The sequence below is a fragment of the Cebus imitator genome, unplaced genomic scaffold, assembly GCF_001604975.1.
Source record: "Cebus imitator isolate Cc_AM_T3 unplaced genomic scaffold, Cebus_imitator-1.0 Scaffold99, whole genome shotgun sequence".
Lineage (NCBI taxonomy): Eukaryota > Metazoa > Chordata > Mammalia > Primates > Cebidae > Cebus > Cebus imitator.
Window position 1 is genome coordinate 4,646,275 of NW_016107414.1, and position 15,931 is coordinate 4,662,205.

The window sequence follows — 15,931 nt, forward strand, 5'->3', positions numbered from 1 at the left end:
TACACAGAGTGTGCTAGAGAGAACAGCTCCGTGGCAACCCCATAAAGGGCACAAATAAAGCAAATCTAGAAGCTGAATGTTTAATGGAATATTTCCCTCTTAACCCAAAGGACATACAAGTAGTTGGGCTGAATAATAATACTTAATAGGAGAAAGCGAAGGCAGAACTGACAGTTAACAAAAAGCAATTCTGGGACCCAGTACCCACAGGCTCCAATGTGGGCTTTTCCCTAAACTTGAGCAGAATGGGGAACACAGGGTATCAGATGATGGGAAAGCCTGTGGGCAAATACTAAAATAATCAAGATCTCACTGCCCCAAAAGTTTAAGGGTAAAAGTTCTTAAGGTTTTGGAGCATAAAAGTGATGTCACCAAGCAGGACCTTAGAAATATTCCTCAGGGAACAGCTGGACAGGTGGGTGGGGAAGGAAAGGTAGGGAATTTGCCAGGCAGTTTTTCCAATAACCCACGGTATTCAGTAATCATATATGTCTTATAGGAACGGAAGAACAGGACGTCATAGAAAGCCCCAAATCAAAAAATAGTAATGACCCTAGAAAAGGAATGGGCAGGACAGTGACTGGGACAGTGACAGCCCAGAGTCTGGCAGGACCTGGCAATTCAGGGTTGGCAGGAGAGGGAGGAATTGCACAGGAGACAAAGGGAGATTTTGTTTGGGCTGCTTAAAACTCAGAACAAGTTATGTTTCCATTTCTAAAACCAACAACATATATTTAGGTCTAACTAAAACACATGAAGGATTTTACACCCCAATCACATCTCTTTTATTCTTGGTTCCAAAATTCTGGGAAACCAGCATTTGGGCATGCTCCCCAACAGACATAATTATACAACCCATTTTTGATCAGATGAGAGTATGTGCCTGGGAAGACAGCAATAAGAAACACACACTGTCCCTTCTTCAAAAAGCTCTCATAGGCCGGGCATGGTGGCCCATGCCTGTAATTCCAGCACTTTGGGAAGCCAAGACAGGTGGATCACCTTAGGTCAGGAGTTCAAGACCAGCCTGACCAGCATGGCAAAACCCTGTCTCTACTAAAAGTTAGCTGGGCATGGTGGCATGCACCTGTAGTCCCAGCCACTCAGGAGGCTGAGATAGGAGAATTGCTTGATCCAGGGAGGCTGAGGTTGCAGTGAGCTGAGATGGTGCCACTGTACTCCAGCCTGAGCGACAGAGCAAGACTGTCTCAAAAAATAAAACAAAACAAAAAAAACTCTCATAATCTTATTTTAAATAACAGACAAGTAGGTCTATTTTAACTTATCTATGTTGGACATGAGGGCAGAATGTCAGATGATGTTTCAGAAGATCTGGGATGTATGTGTGATATGGTTTGGCTGTGTCCCCGCCCAAATCTAAACTTGAATTGTATCTCCCAGAATTCCCATGTGTTGTGGGAGGGACCCAGGGGGAGGTAATTGAATCATGGGGGCTGGTCTTTCCTGTGCTATTCTCGTGATACTAAATAAATCTCACGAGATCTGATGGGTTTATCAGGGGTTTCTGTTTTTGCTTCTTCTGCATTCTCTCTTGCCAATGCTAGTAAGAAGTGCCTTTTGTCCTCCACCATGATTGTGAGACATTCCCCAGCCATGTGGAAATATAAGTCCAATTAAACCTCTTTCTATCGTAAATTTCCCAGTCTTGGATATGTCTTTATCAGCAGCATGAAAACGGACTAACACAGTAAATTGGTACCAATAGAGTGGGGCATTGCTGAAAAGATACCTGAAAATGTGGAAGCTACTTTAGAACTGGGAAACAGGCAGAGAGATTGGAATAGTTTGAAGGGCTCAGAAAAAGACAGGAAAACGTGGGAAAATTTGGAATTTCCTAGAGACTTGTTGAATGGATTTGCCCAAAATGCTGAGAGCAACATGGACAATAATAATCCAGTCTGAGGTGGTCTCAGATGGAGATGAGGAACATGTTGAGAACTGGAGCAAAGTAACTCTTGTTATGTTTTAGCAAAGAGACTGGAGGCATTTCGCCCCTGCCGTAGAAATGTGTGGAACTTTGAACTTGAGATAGATGATTTAGGGTATCTAGTGGAAGATTTCTAAGCAACAAAACAGTCAAGAGGTGACTTGGGTGCGGTTAAAGGCATTCAGTTTTAAAAGGGGAACAGAGCATAAAAGTTCAGAAAATTTGCAGCCTAATTGTGCTACAGAAAAGAAAACCCTATTTTCTGGGAGAAATTCAAGCCGGCTGCAGAAATTTGCATAAGTAGCAAGGAGCCTAATGTTAATCCCCAAGACCATGGGAAAAATGTCTCCAGGCCATGACAGAGACTTTCATGGCAGTCCCTCCCATCACAGGCCTGGATAGCTAGGAGGAAAAAGTGGTTTCATGGGCCAGGCCCAGGGTCCTCATGCTGTGTGCAGCCTAGGGACTTGGTGCCCAGTGTCCCAGCCACTCCAGCCATGACTGAAAAGGGCCAAAAGACAGCTTAGGCTGTCGCTTCAGAGGGTGGAAGCCCCAAGTCTTGGCAGCTTCCTTGTGGTGTTGATTATTCGGGTGCACAGAAGTCAACAACTCAGGATTGGGAACCTCCACCTAGATTTCAGAAGATGTATGGAAATGCCTGGATGCCCAGGCAAAAGTTTGCTGCAGGGCAACGGCCCTCATGGAGAACCTCTGCTAGGGTACTGTGGAAGGGAAATGTGGGGTCTGAGCCCCCACACAGAGTCCCTACTAGGGCACTGCCTAGTGGAGCTGTGAGAAGAAGGCCACCATCCTCCAGACCCCAGGATGGTAGATCTACTGACAGATTGCACCGTGCGCCTGGAAAAGTCACAGACACTTAACACCAGCCCACGAAAGCAGCTGGAAGGGAGGCTGTACCCTGCAAAGCCACAGAGGCAGAGTTGCCCAAAACCATGGGAAGTCACCACTCGCATCAGCGTGACCTGGATGCAAGACATGGAGTCAAAGGAAGTCATTCTGGAACTTTAAGATTTGGGCCAGGCACGGTAAGCTCACATCTATATCCTAGCATTTTGGGAGGCTGAGGTAGGTGGATCACTTGAGGTCAGAAGTTCAAGACTAGCCTGGCCAACATGGTGAAACCCCATCTCTACTAAAAATACAAAAAAAAATTAGCTGGGCATGGTGACAGGCACCTGTAATCCCAGCTACTCAGGAGGCTGAGGCAGGAGAATCGCTTGAACCCAGGACGCAGAGGCTGCAGTGAGCTGAGATTGCAAGCCACTGCACTCCAGCCTGGGCAACAGAGACTCTGTCTCAAAAAAAAAAAAAAAAAGATTTGATTGCTTCGATGGATTTCAAACTTGCATGGGGCCTATATTTGTTTTGGCTAGTTTCTCCCATTTGGAATGGCTGTCCCAATGCCAGTACCCATACTATATCTAGGAAGTAGCTAACTTGCTTTTGATTTTACAGGCTCATAGGCAGAAGGGACTTGGCTTGTCTCAGGTAAGACTCTGGACTGTGGATTTCTGAGTTAATGCTGAAATGAGTTAAGCCTTTAGGGGAATGTTGGGAAGGCATGATTAGTTTTGAAATGTGAGGACATGAAATTTGGAGGGGTCAGGGGTGGAATGATAGGTTTGGCTGTGTCCCAACCCAAATCTCAACTTTAACTATCTCCCAGCATTCTCACATGCTGTGGGAGGGACCCAGGGGGAGGTAATTGAATCATGAGGGCTGGTCTTTCCCGTCTATTCTCGTGATAGTGAATAAATCTCCTGAGATCTGATGGGTTTATCAGGGGTTTCCACTTTTGCTTCTTCCTCCTTCTCTCTTGCCACTGCGATGTAAGAAGTGCCTTTTACCTTCCGCCATGATTGTGAGACCTTCCCCATGACTGTGAGACCTTCCCCAGCCATGTGGAACGGTAAGTCCAATTAAACCTCTTTCTTTTGTTAATTGCCCAGTCTGGGGTATGTGTTTATCAGCAGGGTGAAAACGGACTAATACAATGTGTGTCTTAGGAAAGGCTTCCCAGAGGAAAGAATGTTTCTGCCCAGGCCTGAACAGGAACTGGAGTGTGATGAGAGGCAGGTGCCTTGGGAGCAGGGCCAGACAGTAGGGAAGGATGGTAGAATGCCAAGTGCAGTGTGCCTAAAGGGTCTACCCAGGAGGGAACAGCACCCTGAGACACTAGAAAAGCAAGCAGTTCATGCCGCAGGAGGCTGCAGTTTTACTCTAGGAATAAAAGGGAGCAACTGGTGGTGTGGTAGTTTAAACTGGAATTTTGGAGGCCTCTCTCGAGGCTGGACTGGAGACGGAGATATCCTCTCACGAGGCAGTACCAGTTAGGAGGCTGCGATGGAGCTCCAAGCAAGTGATGACAGCACTGCTAGGAGCACACTCACCTGACAGGACGGAACCATCTTAGGCCCCTGAGATCATCCTCACCAATTTCACCAGTAGCTGTTACAGACTGCAAAGACATGGATATGACAGCCTCATTTACTACCTCCAGGCCAGGCTGCCTGAGTCTGAACCCAGCTCAGACCCCTATGGCATCTTAATCTCTGTTCCTCACCCTCCTTTACAAAATGGGGATTATAATGGCACCAAACACACAGGGCTGTGGTGAAAATTACATTGTTTACTATATATAACATGTCTACGATAGATGAGAATCAGGTGAGTAGGAAAGCATTGATTTCTTTCTGTCCTATCTATGTTTTGTAGCTTGTGGGTTCATTTGTGGGGGCAGGCAGGGAACAGACTTAGTGTGAAAAGCAGAATATAAAGTAGCTCATTAAAAATTTACAGTGTGTAGCTGTGTTATGAGGTGCATAAGAGTTTAGAAATGGAAACTTTTTGGGAAACTGAAACTTTGATCCACCTGTTTCTTTTCCATTTTTAAAATGTAGTTACTAGAAAATATAAAATTAGACATGTGGCTCAGGTTATATTTCAGTTGGACAGTGCTGGTCTAGATGAAGGATGAGCAAGAAGCCCACACCAATCCCCAAGTCCTGGGTGGCAACAACTGGACTGCAGAAAGTGATAAGCAAACAGAGAGCGTATCAGAGGCTGCACGTGTCCTCCTCGCTTCTGCTGGGGTATAGATTAGAGATAAGAATAAGATTTTTATGAAAAGCAAAAAGTGGGTGGAGAATAAGGCAGAAGAGGACGAAAAAGCAGAGGCGAAGGAGGAGAGAGGGAGGCCAAGGAAGAAATGGCACGTGTAACAGAAAAACTACCTCTGCTCAGAACTCAATACACATCAGCCCTGAATTATGAAAAAGACATGGTCTTAAAAACAGCCTTAATAGTCAAAAGACAGAAGTACTATTCCACCAAAGTAGGCCTTTCTAATCTGTTGTTTCTATCAAACTGATCCCATCCTATCACATGGTATTTAACTGTTACAATTCCAGCTCTTAAAAATTAAAGGAAAAAAGGAACGAATTCATGGGTATAGGAGTTGGTGAGCCATTCAAGAACTTAATCCTGAATATTTTTCCATGCTGTAATAACAGGACAACAAAAATGTTTTACATGGCGTCAAAAACCCAAATAAGAAATAGACTTTTGGCCGGGCGCGGTGGCTCAAGCCTGTAATCCCAGCACTTTGGGAGGCCGAGGTGGGTGGATCATGAGGTCAAGAGATCGAGACCATCCTGGTCAACATGGTGAAACCCCATCTCTATTAAAAATACAAAAAATTAGCTGGGCATGGTGGTGCGTGCCTGTAATCCCAGCTACTCAGGAAGCTGAGGCAGGAGAATTGCCTGAACCCAGGAGGCGGAGGTTGCGGTGAGCCGAGATCGCGCCATTGCACACCAGCCTGGGTAACATGCAGGAAACTCCGTCTCAAAAAAAAAAAAAAAAAAAAAAAGAAATAGACTTTTCCCCTAGGTCATGGATAACTTTTAGCAGAAATGCAGAGAAAGCAGGCCAGAGAAGTAGACATAAAGTATAGAAAGTACAGTATGAAGAGAGCTCAGAGAAGAGGGGTTTGCTTGCAGCAAGAAGGGTGGGAGTTGAGACCAAGCCAGGCTGTTTCACCAGAGAAACTCTTCCCTTAAGTCAGAGGCTCTTAAGGAGCTGACGGTTCCCCACAGCCCAGCTTGCTCTGCGGCCTGGCCCACTGGGAGGCTGGGGCCTAGAGGTGACTGCACTTACTGACACCATACATAGCTAGGTAGAAACTGATCCTGACTGCCAGAGTACTCCTGATTCCTGCCCCAGTCTCCATAGAACTGTCACCCTCATCAGCTAATAGTGAGGAACTACCAACATGGTCAAACCAAAACTGAAATAAAATAGCTGTGTCCAAGGCTCCCAAAACAGCAATACCACTCCCTAGGTACAGACCTATCAGAAATGCATACACATATGTACCAAAGCCAGACACTAGAGTGGTCACGGCGGCACCATCTGTAACAGACAAATGCTGGAAACTGCCCAAATGTTCACAGACAATACGTGACAATATACCATACATGAATATTGTTTATTCTCCTGATGGCCCCATCAGCAATGAGAGTGAATATGCTTCAACTACGGGCAACATCATGAGTGACTCTCAGAAACTCAATGCTTAAGGAAAGAAGACATATACTAGCTGGGCACAGTTGCTTTGCCTGCAATCTCAGTGCTTTGGAAGGCCAATGTGGGAGAATGGCTTGAGGTCAGGAGTTGGAGACCAGCCTGGACAACATGGTGGGAGCCATCTCTACAAAAATCAAATAAACAAATTAGCTGGGTCTAGTGGTGTGCGTCTGTAGTCTCAGCTACAGAGGAGGCTAAGGAAGGAGGATTGCTTGAGTCCAGGAGTTCAAGGCTGATCCTCGGGGAGGCTGCGACCAGAGAACGACACATGGGGGGCTCCCAGGGTCCCAGCCAGGTCTGTTTCTTAATCTCAGTGCGAGTATATGGGCATGTTCAGTTTGGAAAATTCATTGAACGGGACACTTAGGGTATGTCTACTTTCCTAGTATCTATGCTATATCTAAAAATAATAATAATAATAAAGCTTTGTCTGTCTGGTGTTCAGATAAGACAAGCCTGGCAGTGTCCTTGAAGCCTCAAAACTGATTTTTCTCCTGCTCCCTTATGCATTTCACTTGCTTCTCCTCTGCACATGTGCTTAAGCTGGCTCTCTCCTGGGCTAGCCTGCGTGTCACCATCATATTTATGGTTTCCTCCCATACCAGGCCTGTGATTCACCCCTCTTTGCATGCCTTTGCTAACTTATGCCACCCACACTGATCCGGCCTTGCTTTTCCTTCCTCAGCAGTTAGGGAGCTCGGAGCATCATTAAAGTATGTGTATTCCCAACTGTTTTACCTTTGCCGAAGCTTCCCAACTAGACTAAAAAAGCGGAGCATGCCCTCTGGCACTGTGTCCACAGGCAGTGCAGATTAGATCGCTCCTCAGGAACCAGTAGGGTGTGGAAGGCAAGCCTTATCCCTTCTCCCAGGAACTGCTGGCTCCAACACAGCCACCTGAGCCCCCCAGGACCAGGAATGGACTCCCATAGAGGACTCCCCAACCTCTTTTCATTCACTGCCTTCCAAGAGCCAACCCGCTAGATAAATTGCCCTCACTGCTGCAAATAGTCCCACAAGGCAAGCAGGGAAGAACTAGAGGAGGCAAACCAAAGAACAAAGAGTGTGTTCTTATTCTGCCATGGATATATCCTTAACAATCATCCCCAATCTATTTTGATAACATGCAAGAATCTACAATTTATGTCAAAATTGTAAGAATTTTCCAAATAGTCATAAATGTGAGGTTTCAGAATTTATGTTTGCCAGCCCTCTCACTCTTCTACAAGCCCCTTCATGCCTTCCCATCGCACCTGTTTCTCTTCTTGCCTGACGAAGAAATGCTAATCACAACTAAGAATATCTAAGCGTCATTTCATCTTACAAAAACAGCAGCACCCATGTAACAGGCACACGGGTGAAAGACTCAGGACATGCTGGTTACATGCTCTCGCAGTTAGTATGAATCTCTCCTTCTTGAAGTGACAGCTGGAATTCAGGTGCTTCCAGGCTCTATGACTAGCAATGTTAGACACTCCTCGAAGCTGTCAAGCTCTCAGGGTTACACAAGAGAAACCACAACCTGTTCTGACTGTATTCAAGACTGTGCCCCTTCATGCAGCAGAACTGTGTTGGAGCCAGCAGTTTCTGGGAAAAGGATTAGCAGCCATAAGCCCAGGGGAGGGCAGCTAAACACCAGAGGGCAGGAGATGAGTCTCCTTCCTCTGTGACACCCAGCACGGCCGTGGCAAGGCCCTGGCACGAAGAGCAAGCAACCACCGGTGCCAGATGAAGCGCAGCACATAAAACCATTTTCCCCTTTAAGTGAACGATGCCTAATTAAGCAAAGGCCGCATACATGAATTAAGACATGAGGATATCAAATTTGTCGTCTGAGTCAGCTAATAATTCTGCAGGACCCTCTACCCTCGAAACGTATTTTTCATGATTAGAAAAACCTGGGGACTGGAAGGGACCTCGATCATCTGCAGGGTAAGCCTCCCAGGAGTGACCAAGAGCCCGAGCCCCACAGGGGGATCAGTGTCTGCCAAGGTCACCCAACTGGTGTGGGGCAGGGCTCCTCCGGGATGCTCTTGGAAAACCCTGCGTTACTTACACACGCAGGGCATACAGTGAATGCATGCCCGCGTCAAGCCACGGCTACAATTCAGAAGAAACAAAAAGGTCGCCAAAACCTGTCTTCTCCGCAGGGCTGGCTGCAGAGAGGGTGCAGGGAAGGTCACCGGCAAATTTCTACCAGCGGCCCCACATCACGCCTCCCGGATGGATGCAGAGAGCGGTTTCGGGAGCTGGTAGCAACCATGCAGGGGGTCCCCTAAACCCATCCCAGGAAAATGCGTTAACTCGCTTCTGTTGGCTCCGAAGCTTCCAGCAATGAATTAAATCCAGAGCTGCTGCGGAAAGCAGTGGGGACAGGGCCACTGAGGCCGGACCCGACACCCAGCGGTCCGCCCCGCCCTCCACCGCGTCCACACCTGCGCGGGCCGCGGCGCCCCCCGCCCGGTCCACACGGCCCGGGACCACGACCATCGGCCAGCGCCCCGGCCGGGCTAGCCTGGGGGCGCCGTGCTCTGGAAGCTGCCCGCGGCGTTTAGGCGGAAACGCAGCGACCAGCGAGGCCGGGCAGAGACAGGTCGCCGCCGCAGCCCCCAGCCCACAGGCCCCCGTGACGCCGAGGAGGGGGCTGCGCCATGTACCTCGGCCAGCAGGTGCCGCAGCTGTCTCGGTCCGCGGTTGCAGGGGACGCCGCTGCGCGCCGCCCGCCGCCTTCGTCCGCATACTAGGGAGGGGGCTCCGGCCTGCCGCCAACCCCGGACCCCGCGCCCCCGCCCGCCCCCGGCGCAGCGCTCGCGCCCATTCAGCCCAGGGCCGCCGCTCCCCCGCGCGGATGCGGAGGAGGGGCGCGGGGGCGGGACCTGTCGTCACGAAGAGCGGACAGCCAATCGGAGAACACGATGCCTCGGCTGCGGCCCGGCCCCGGGCGCACGGGCCCCTCCGCCCTACGAAGCTGTAGGAGCTGCGGAACCAGGACGCCCCCTACGGGTACGCACGCGGGGCGGAGGCCGGGCTGGGGCAAGACCCGCTAGGCTCTGGAGAGGAAATGATATACAGTTTGTAAAAACATAAATATTCGTTAAAATTAAAAAAAAATAGATAGGAAACAAAGCTTAAGGCAATGATCAATAGGCTATTTCTTGAACACAGCTGAGCATATACTGTGCGCTTGTAACTTTCCGGTGCTTTCGACCCGACCCCAGTGAAGCCAATGAAGTCGGTCGGCTTGCAGAACTTCCTTTCAGACGGGCAGACACAGCACCGCGGCCGTGTGTCTGTGATCCCCTTATGGGTTTGAAAAAGAAGATCCTAGACACGGAGCCAAATATGTTTGCATAAACCGGGAGCTCGTTGCTCTATTTTGTAACAACTTGGCGCAAGGCCGCTGGTTTGGAGATGTCTCTGTTCTTCCCTCGGTGGGGGCGGGGGTGCCGGAAAAAATGTGCTGCCTGGGTGATCCAGGTTGGGGCCAAAGCGTTGCAAAGTAAACGGTGGGAGGACTCTACTTTCACAAATCCCAAAAGGGTTTAACCGTAAGACTGTATCTGAATTGTTCTAACGTGAAGACATTGGGAGCATTTCGAAAATATTGGAGGAAAAGCTGTCACTAGGCGATTTAAATCCGGTAAGTTGGCCAAGGCTAGCCAGGCGAAGCAGCTGCCCGGGTCAGCGACAGCGGCAAGAATGCTCAGTACCTTGCCCTCTTACTCTTGGAGAGCAGCCCAAGGCCCATGTGTTACAGGAAAGGGGTCCCGATCTAGACCCCAAGAGAGGGTTCTTGGATCTCATGCAAGAAAGAATTCAGGGCAAGTCCACAGTGCAAAGTAAAAGCAAGTTTATTAAGAAAGTAAAGTGGTGTACTAGCATGACAACTTATGTTGGAGTGTGAAGGAAACAACAATAACAAAAGGAAGGTAAAGTGGTGGCCCGCCCGGTGGCTCGCGCCTGTAATCCCAGCACTTTGGGAGGCTGAGATGGGCTAATCACCTGAAGTTAGGAGTTCAAGACCAGCTGGCCAACATGGGGAAATCCCGTCTCTGCTAAAAATTCAAAAATTAGCTGGGCGAGGTGGCTCTTACCTGTAGTCCCAGCTACTCCGGAGGCTGAGGCAGGAGAATCCGTTGAACCTGGAAGGCAGAGGTTGCAGTGAGCTGAGATTGCCACTACACTCCAGCAGGGCGTTCCTGAAAATGAGAAGACGAACATATCCAACCTAGGTGCAATGCTTGTAATGCTTGTATATATGGAGAGATGTGCTCTACTACAAGGGTTTGTGACAAAGGATTAATTTTCTTAATTACTATATTTGCAAGAATCAATATTATTATCTTTAAAGCAAAAGTAGGAATGCCTTTGTTCTCCAGATATCAGGATATCTGGACACTCTCAGGTCTGGGTCTGTTCAGTAAACATTATTAATTTGTTCCCTTAACCATAAATATCTAGAGCTAGGAATGAATGCCTAGCTTTCAGCGAACGCAGACTAACAAGTCCCAGCCTCATTTTCCTAGCCCTCACTCAAAATGGAGACACTCTGGTTCAAACGCCTCTGACACATGTGCGTGATACAACACTCTTTACCTCTCTTTGTCTCCCTTGCTCTTCCCCTTCTCTTCCAGATTCCCCTTGTCTGCAAAGCCAGGCCCTGATAGCGTCATGGCTGCTGAGAGTCAGCAATATTCCAGCTTCCAAGGATGGATGTAAGGTGGGGGTAAGAAAGAAAAGGAGCTTGAAGCTGCCTCCTGTCCCAGCATCACATGGCATCTGTTAAGCCCTTACTCTACTCACATTAGGTTGACCCACTTGGACAGCAAGACAAGCAGGGCCCCAAACTTCCTTTTCACCAGCCACAGAGACATCCTTAGCTACTATTTTGGATTAAGACAAAGATCTCCGAACAGCGGACTCAGATCACTCTCTACCTAGATTTCAAAGCCTTACTGGTATCTCTCCAAGTCATTGGCTGATCTCAGAGAAGCTTCTGAATAGTGACTAGCAAAGAATCACTCAGGCTACTTATAAATCAAGGTGGAAGTGCAATGGCGTGATCTCAGCTCATTGCAACCTCTGCCTCTCGGGTTCAAGTGATTCTCGTACCTCAGCCTCGTGAGTAGCTGGAATTACAGGGGCAGGCCACCACACCCAGCTAATTTTCATATTTTTAATAGAGATGGGGTTTTGCCATATTGGCCAGACTGGTCTTGAACTCTTGACCTCAAGTGATCCGCCCACCTCAGCTTCCTAAAGTACTGGGATTACAAGGCGCGAGCCACTGCGCCTGGCCTAATTTTTTGCTTATGCTGATTGCTTTGGTCATTCTCATAGCAGGCTTTTGGTTGCCCCCAACATCCATCCACCCTCATCCTTTGTGATGCAACATACCTTTTAGGTGAGTTTGCCACACTCTATGAGAGGGTTCTGATTGGTCTAAGCCAGGGGTTCTCAAAATGTGGTCCAAAGACTTCTGGGAATCCCTGAGGACCTTTCAGGGTTAACTCTGAAGTCAAAACTGTCTCATAATAATCTAGTACATCAGTTATCTTCTTCACTGACAGCGAAAAAAGAAAAGTGAGCCAAACAACTGGCACCTTCACAAATCAAAGCAATGGCACCAAAATTATTAAAATCTCAAACTTTGAGTCATGGCCCTTTTTTATTTATTTATTTATTTTCTAGACGGAGTGTCACTCTTATTGCCCAAGCTGGAGTGCAGTGGTGCAGTCTCGGCTCACTGCAACCTCTGCCTCCCAAGTTCAAGCCATTCTCCTGTCTCAGCCTCTGGAGTAGCTGAGATGACAGGCACTTACCACCACACCCACCTAATTTTTGTGTTTTTAGTAGAGACATGGGTTTCACCATGTTGGCCAGGCTGGTCTTGAACTCCTGACCTCAAGTGATCCACATGCCTCAGCCTCCCAAAGTGGAGGCATGACTTTTTAATATTTCATATGACAAAACGAAAACTACACGTAAAATATTTCTGCTGCAACTGATGTTAGATAGTTGTCTATGTAACATGGTTGTCTAAGTGCGATCGTTTTCTAACTTAGAAAAGCACATGTGCAATTGTTTGCATTGCAAGCCTAACTTGCTGTTTTTCTTCGTGAAACACCACTTTTACTTGAGAAAATATCTGACAAACTATGATTATTCTGACTTATTTGGTACGTATTTTCTTGAAAATAAGCTAAATGAGCCTGTCTTCAAGGAAAACAATTGACTATTTGTTGCCAATGATGACAAAATTCCAACTTTTCAAGAGAAATTTAGAATTTTAGAAAACTTGGATCACCATGAGCTTGACAGCTTCTCAATATTTAAGGACTTTTCTGATGAAATCAATGGTGACATTAATGAATATGATTTTTGGATACTGGATAATGTATAACACCTACATTTACCCAGTGAATCACTGATTTCCAAATAGTTAACACATGACATTACAAAGTCATCTATGAGTAAAGATCCATTTAAGGTACAAGGCAGACAATGGGTTTTAAATTAAGAGTAGAAGTTTACAGATAAGTTTTCAGATTCCACAGTGCAACAAACATTTAAGAAACAACCTCTTGTAGAATTTTGGTGTATCAAAGACAAATATTCACAATTATCTTAAAAGGCTATTAAAATACTCATACCTTTCCAATTACAGATCAATGTGATGCCAGGTTTTCTTCAAGTACTTCAACCAAAATAATTTGCAACAGATTGAATACAGAAGCAGATATAAAAATCCGGCTGTCTTCTGTTAAACCAGACCTAAAGAGGCTTCCCAAAATGTTAAAACAAAACTTACTATCACATTTGGGATTCAGTAAAAAGAAAAAGGGAAAAAGAAAAAAAAGTCATTTTTTTCACTCATATTTTTGTTTTGGAAAACAGTAGTTTTTTTGTTTTTGTTTTTGTTTTTTGAGATGGGGTCTTGTTCTGTCACTCAGGCATGGGCCATATGCAGTGGCATGATCACAGCTCACTTGCAGCCTCCACCTCCTGGGCTCAAGCAATCCTACCTCAGCCTCCCAAGTAGCTGGAACTACAGGCACCCACCACCATGCCAGGCTAATTTCTAATTTTTTGTAGAGATGGGGGTCGCCCTCTGTTGCCTAGGCTGGCCTTAAACTCCTGGGCTTAAGTGTTTCCTCTTGCCTGGGCCTCCCAAAGTGCTGAGATCACAAATGTGAGCCACTGCATGCAGCCAAAACCAGTTATTTTTTGGCTGGGCATGGTGGCTCACACCTGTGATCTCAGCACTTTGGGAAACCAAGGTGGGCAGGTTATTTGAGGTCAGGAGTTTGAGACCAGCCTGGCCAACATCATAAAACGCTGTCTCTGCTAAACTACAAAAAATTAGCTGGGCATTGTGGCACATGCCTGTAATCCCAACTACTCAGGAGGCTGAGGCAGGAGAATCGCTTGAACCCAGGAGGCAGAGATTGCAGTGAGCTGAGATCACGCTACTGCACTCCAGCCTGGGTGACAGAGCAAAACTCCGTCTCAAAAAAAAAAGTTATTTTTAATCAATATATTAACATGCAATGGAATTATTATTTTTCTTGAAACAGAGTCTTGCTCTGTCACCTAGGCTTGAGTTCAATGGTGCAATCATAGCTCACTGCAACCTCTACCTCCCAGGTTCAGGTGATTCTCCTGCCTCAGCCTCCAGAGTAGCCGGGATTACAGGTGTGCACCACCAGGCCCAGGTAATTTTTGTATTTTTAATAGAGATGGGGTTTCACCATGTTGGCCAGGCTAGTCACAAACTCCTGACCTCAGGTGATCTACCCACTTCAGCCTCCCAAAGTGCTGGGATTACAGGTGTGAGCCACCATGCCCAGCCAGATTTATTATTTTTAATGACTTAGTAATTATTTTAAAAAATTTCAATTTTAATTTCTAATTTGGCAAATATCAAGATATAAAGCTATGTTAAAAAGATTATTTGGGTTCCTCAGTAATTTCTAGATGTGTAAATTGATCCTGAGACCAGAGTTTGAGACCTACTGGTCTCAGCCGCCCAGAGTAGCTCCATTGCCCCATCTTCCTTGCCGCTAGGATTGGTTCATGGGTCCCCTAGGAACCACAGTGATCCAATCAGTGGAAGTCTCAGGAATTTATTGGATGCTGGGGAAGAGATGCTTTCATGTTCTGGAAGACAGGAACCAGGCAGTAAGTAGCCTCAGAAGCTGCTAATAAGACATCTTGGACTACAAGAAGAGCTTATTATGGGAAGAAAATAATGCTATGGGAAGCAGAAGACCACAGTTAGGAAGAAACCATTTCCTTTATGATGTTTTTGAGCCATTAGATCAAACCAACCCTGAACTCCATCTTGCCGCTGTACATTTTGGTTGTATAAGATAGTGAGTTCCTCTGTGGTTTCAACTAGCCAACCCCAGGTGCCCCAACTGATTCACCATGTACCTACCTATGTATATTTTTACCTAAACAGATTCCTAAGTAAACTTTCTGGGGTTTACTAATTCAGCCATGACATTACAACAGAAGTTGTAATGATGAAATGAAGCTGGAAGGGAAAGCAGGGTCTAGGAAAGTACCTTGCTCAGGCAAATGGGATCTTCAGTGGCATATGATCGTAAACAGCAAGATTATAGCAGATTTTTACTTTTTATTTTTATTTTTTTGCTTTTCTGTATTTCCCAAATTGGACAATATGCATATGCATTGCTTTTACACTGAGGAAAAATTAAAACCTATATTATTGCTTTTTTAATAGCACAATGACTGGCAGCGCAGTATTAGAGAACAGGTTGGGGACTGGGATATGGCAATAGAACTCTTAGGCTAGAATTGCTAGCAGGGAAGAAAGAAGATTTGTAAGGGATGCAGATTGGCCCAAAAAACAAACTTACTTTCATTTACAGCTTTGCCAAGAGCCAACCTCAAAGATTCCAGGGGATGAACAAGAATCCCCAAAGGTTAGAAAATCATTAATTATGCCCCAGTCTGATTGTCATGACTATTTGCAGGGGAAAAAAAATGTGGCCAATGTGAAGATCATATGTCAACACTGGAAAAGACTTAGGATATAATATTAAGTGAAAAAAATAAAGGCACTACAGATTATATGCAAACGTCTATCATGTGGCCAAAAACTGAAAGAGAACTTGGAAAAAGAAAACAGTTGTGTTAGGGTGGTGGGATCATGAGTAATCTTTCTTCCTTCTTAACAAATCCGCTTTAATGTTGTTATAATATTGTTTTTTGCAATAAGTAGAAATGAAGGGAGTCATTGGTTCAAATTACTGAGGTCTCAGAGGCCTTTCCAGATGGCTTGTTTCTTTTTGCCTGCCAAATGGCCCTCATCCATACCACGACAGAAGCTGGGTCTTCCCTGAGGGCC

At 46.3% G+C, this 15,931-nt stretch overlaps 1 protein-coding gene across 2 annotated transcripts in view; it reads right to left on the bottom strand.

The window, feature by feature from the left end:
• The window catches only part of ST3GAL5 (ST3 beta-galactoside alpha-2,3-sialyltransferase 5), a 50,018-nt gene extending 40,583 nt beyond the window's left edge, over positions 1-9,435 (bottom strand). Inside the window, exon 1 of one of the 2 annotated variants that reach the window (XM_017536615.1) lies at positions 9,213-9,435. In XM_017536615.1, the coding sequence (XP_017392104.1) occupies positions 9,213-9,294 (82 nt within the window). In that variant the 5' untranslated portion in view covers positions 9,295-9,435. The remainder of the gene's footprint in view (positions 1-9,212) is intronic. The other variant, XM_037741360.1, reaches the window with a different exon arrangement.
• Positions 9,436-15,931: the final 6,496 nt, after the last annotated feature.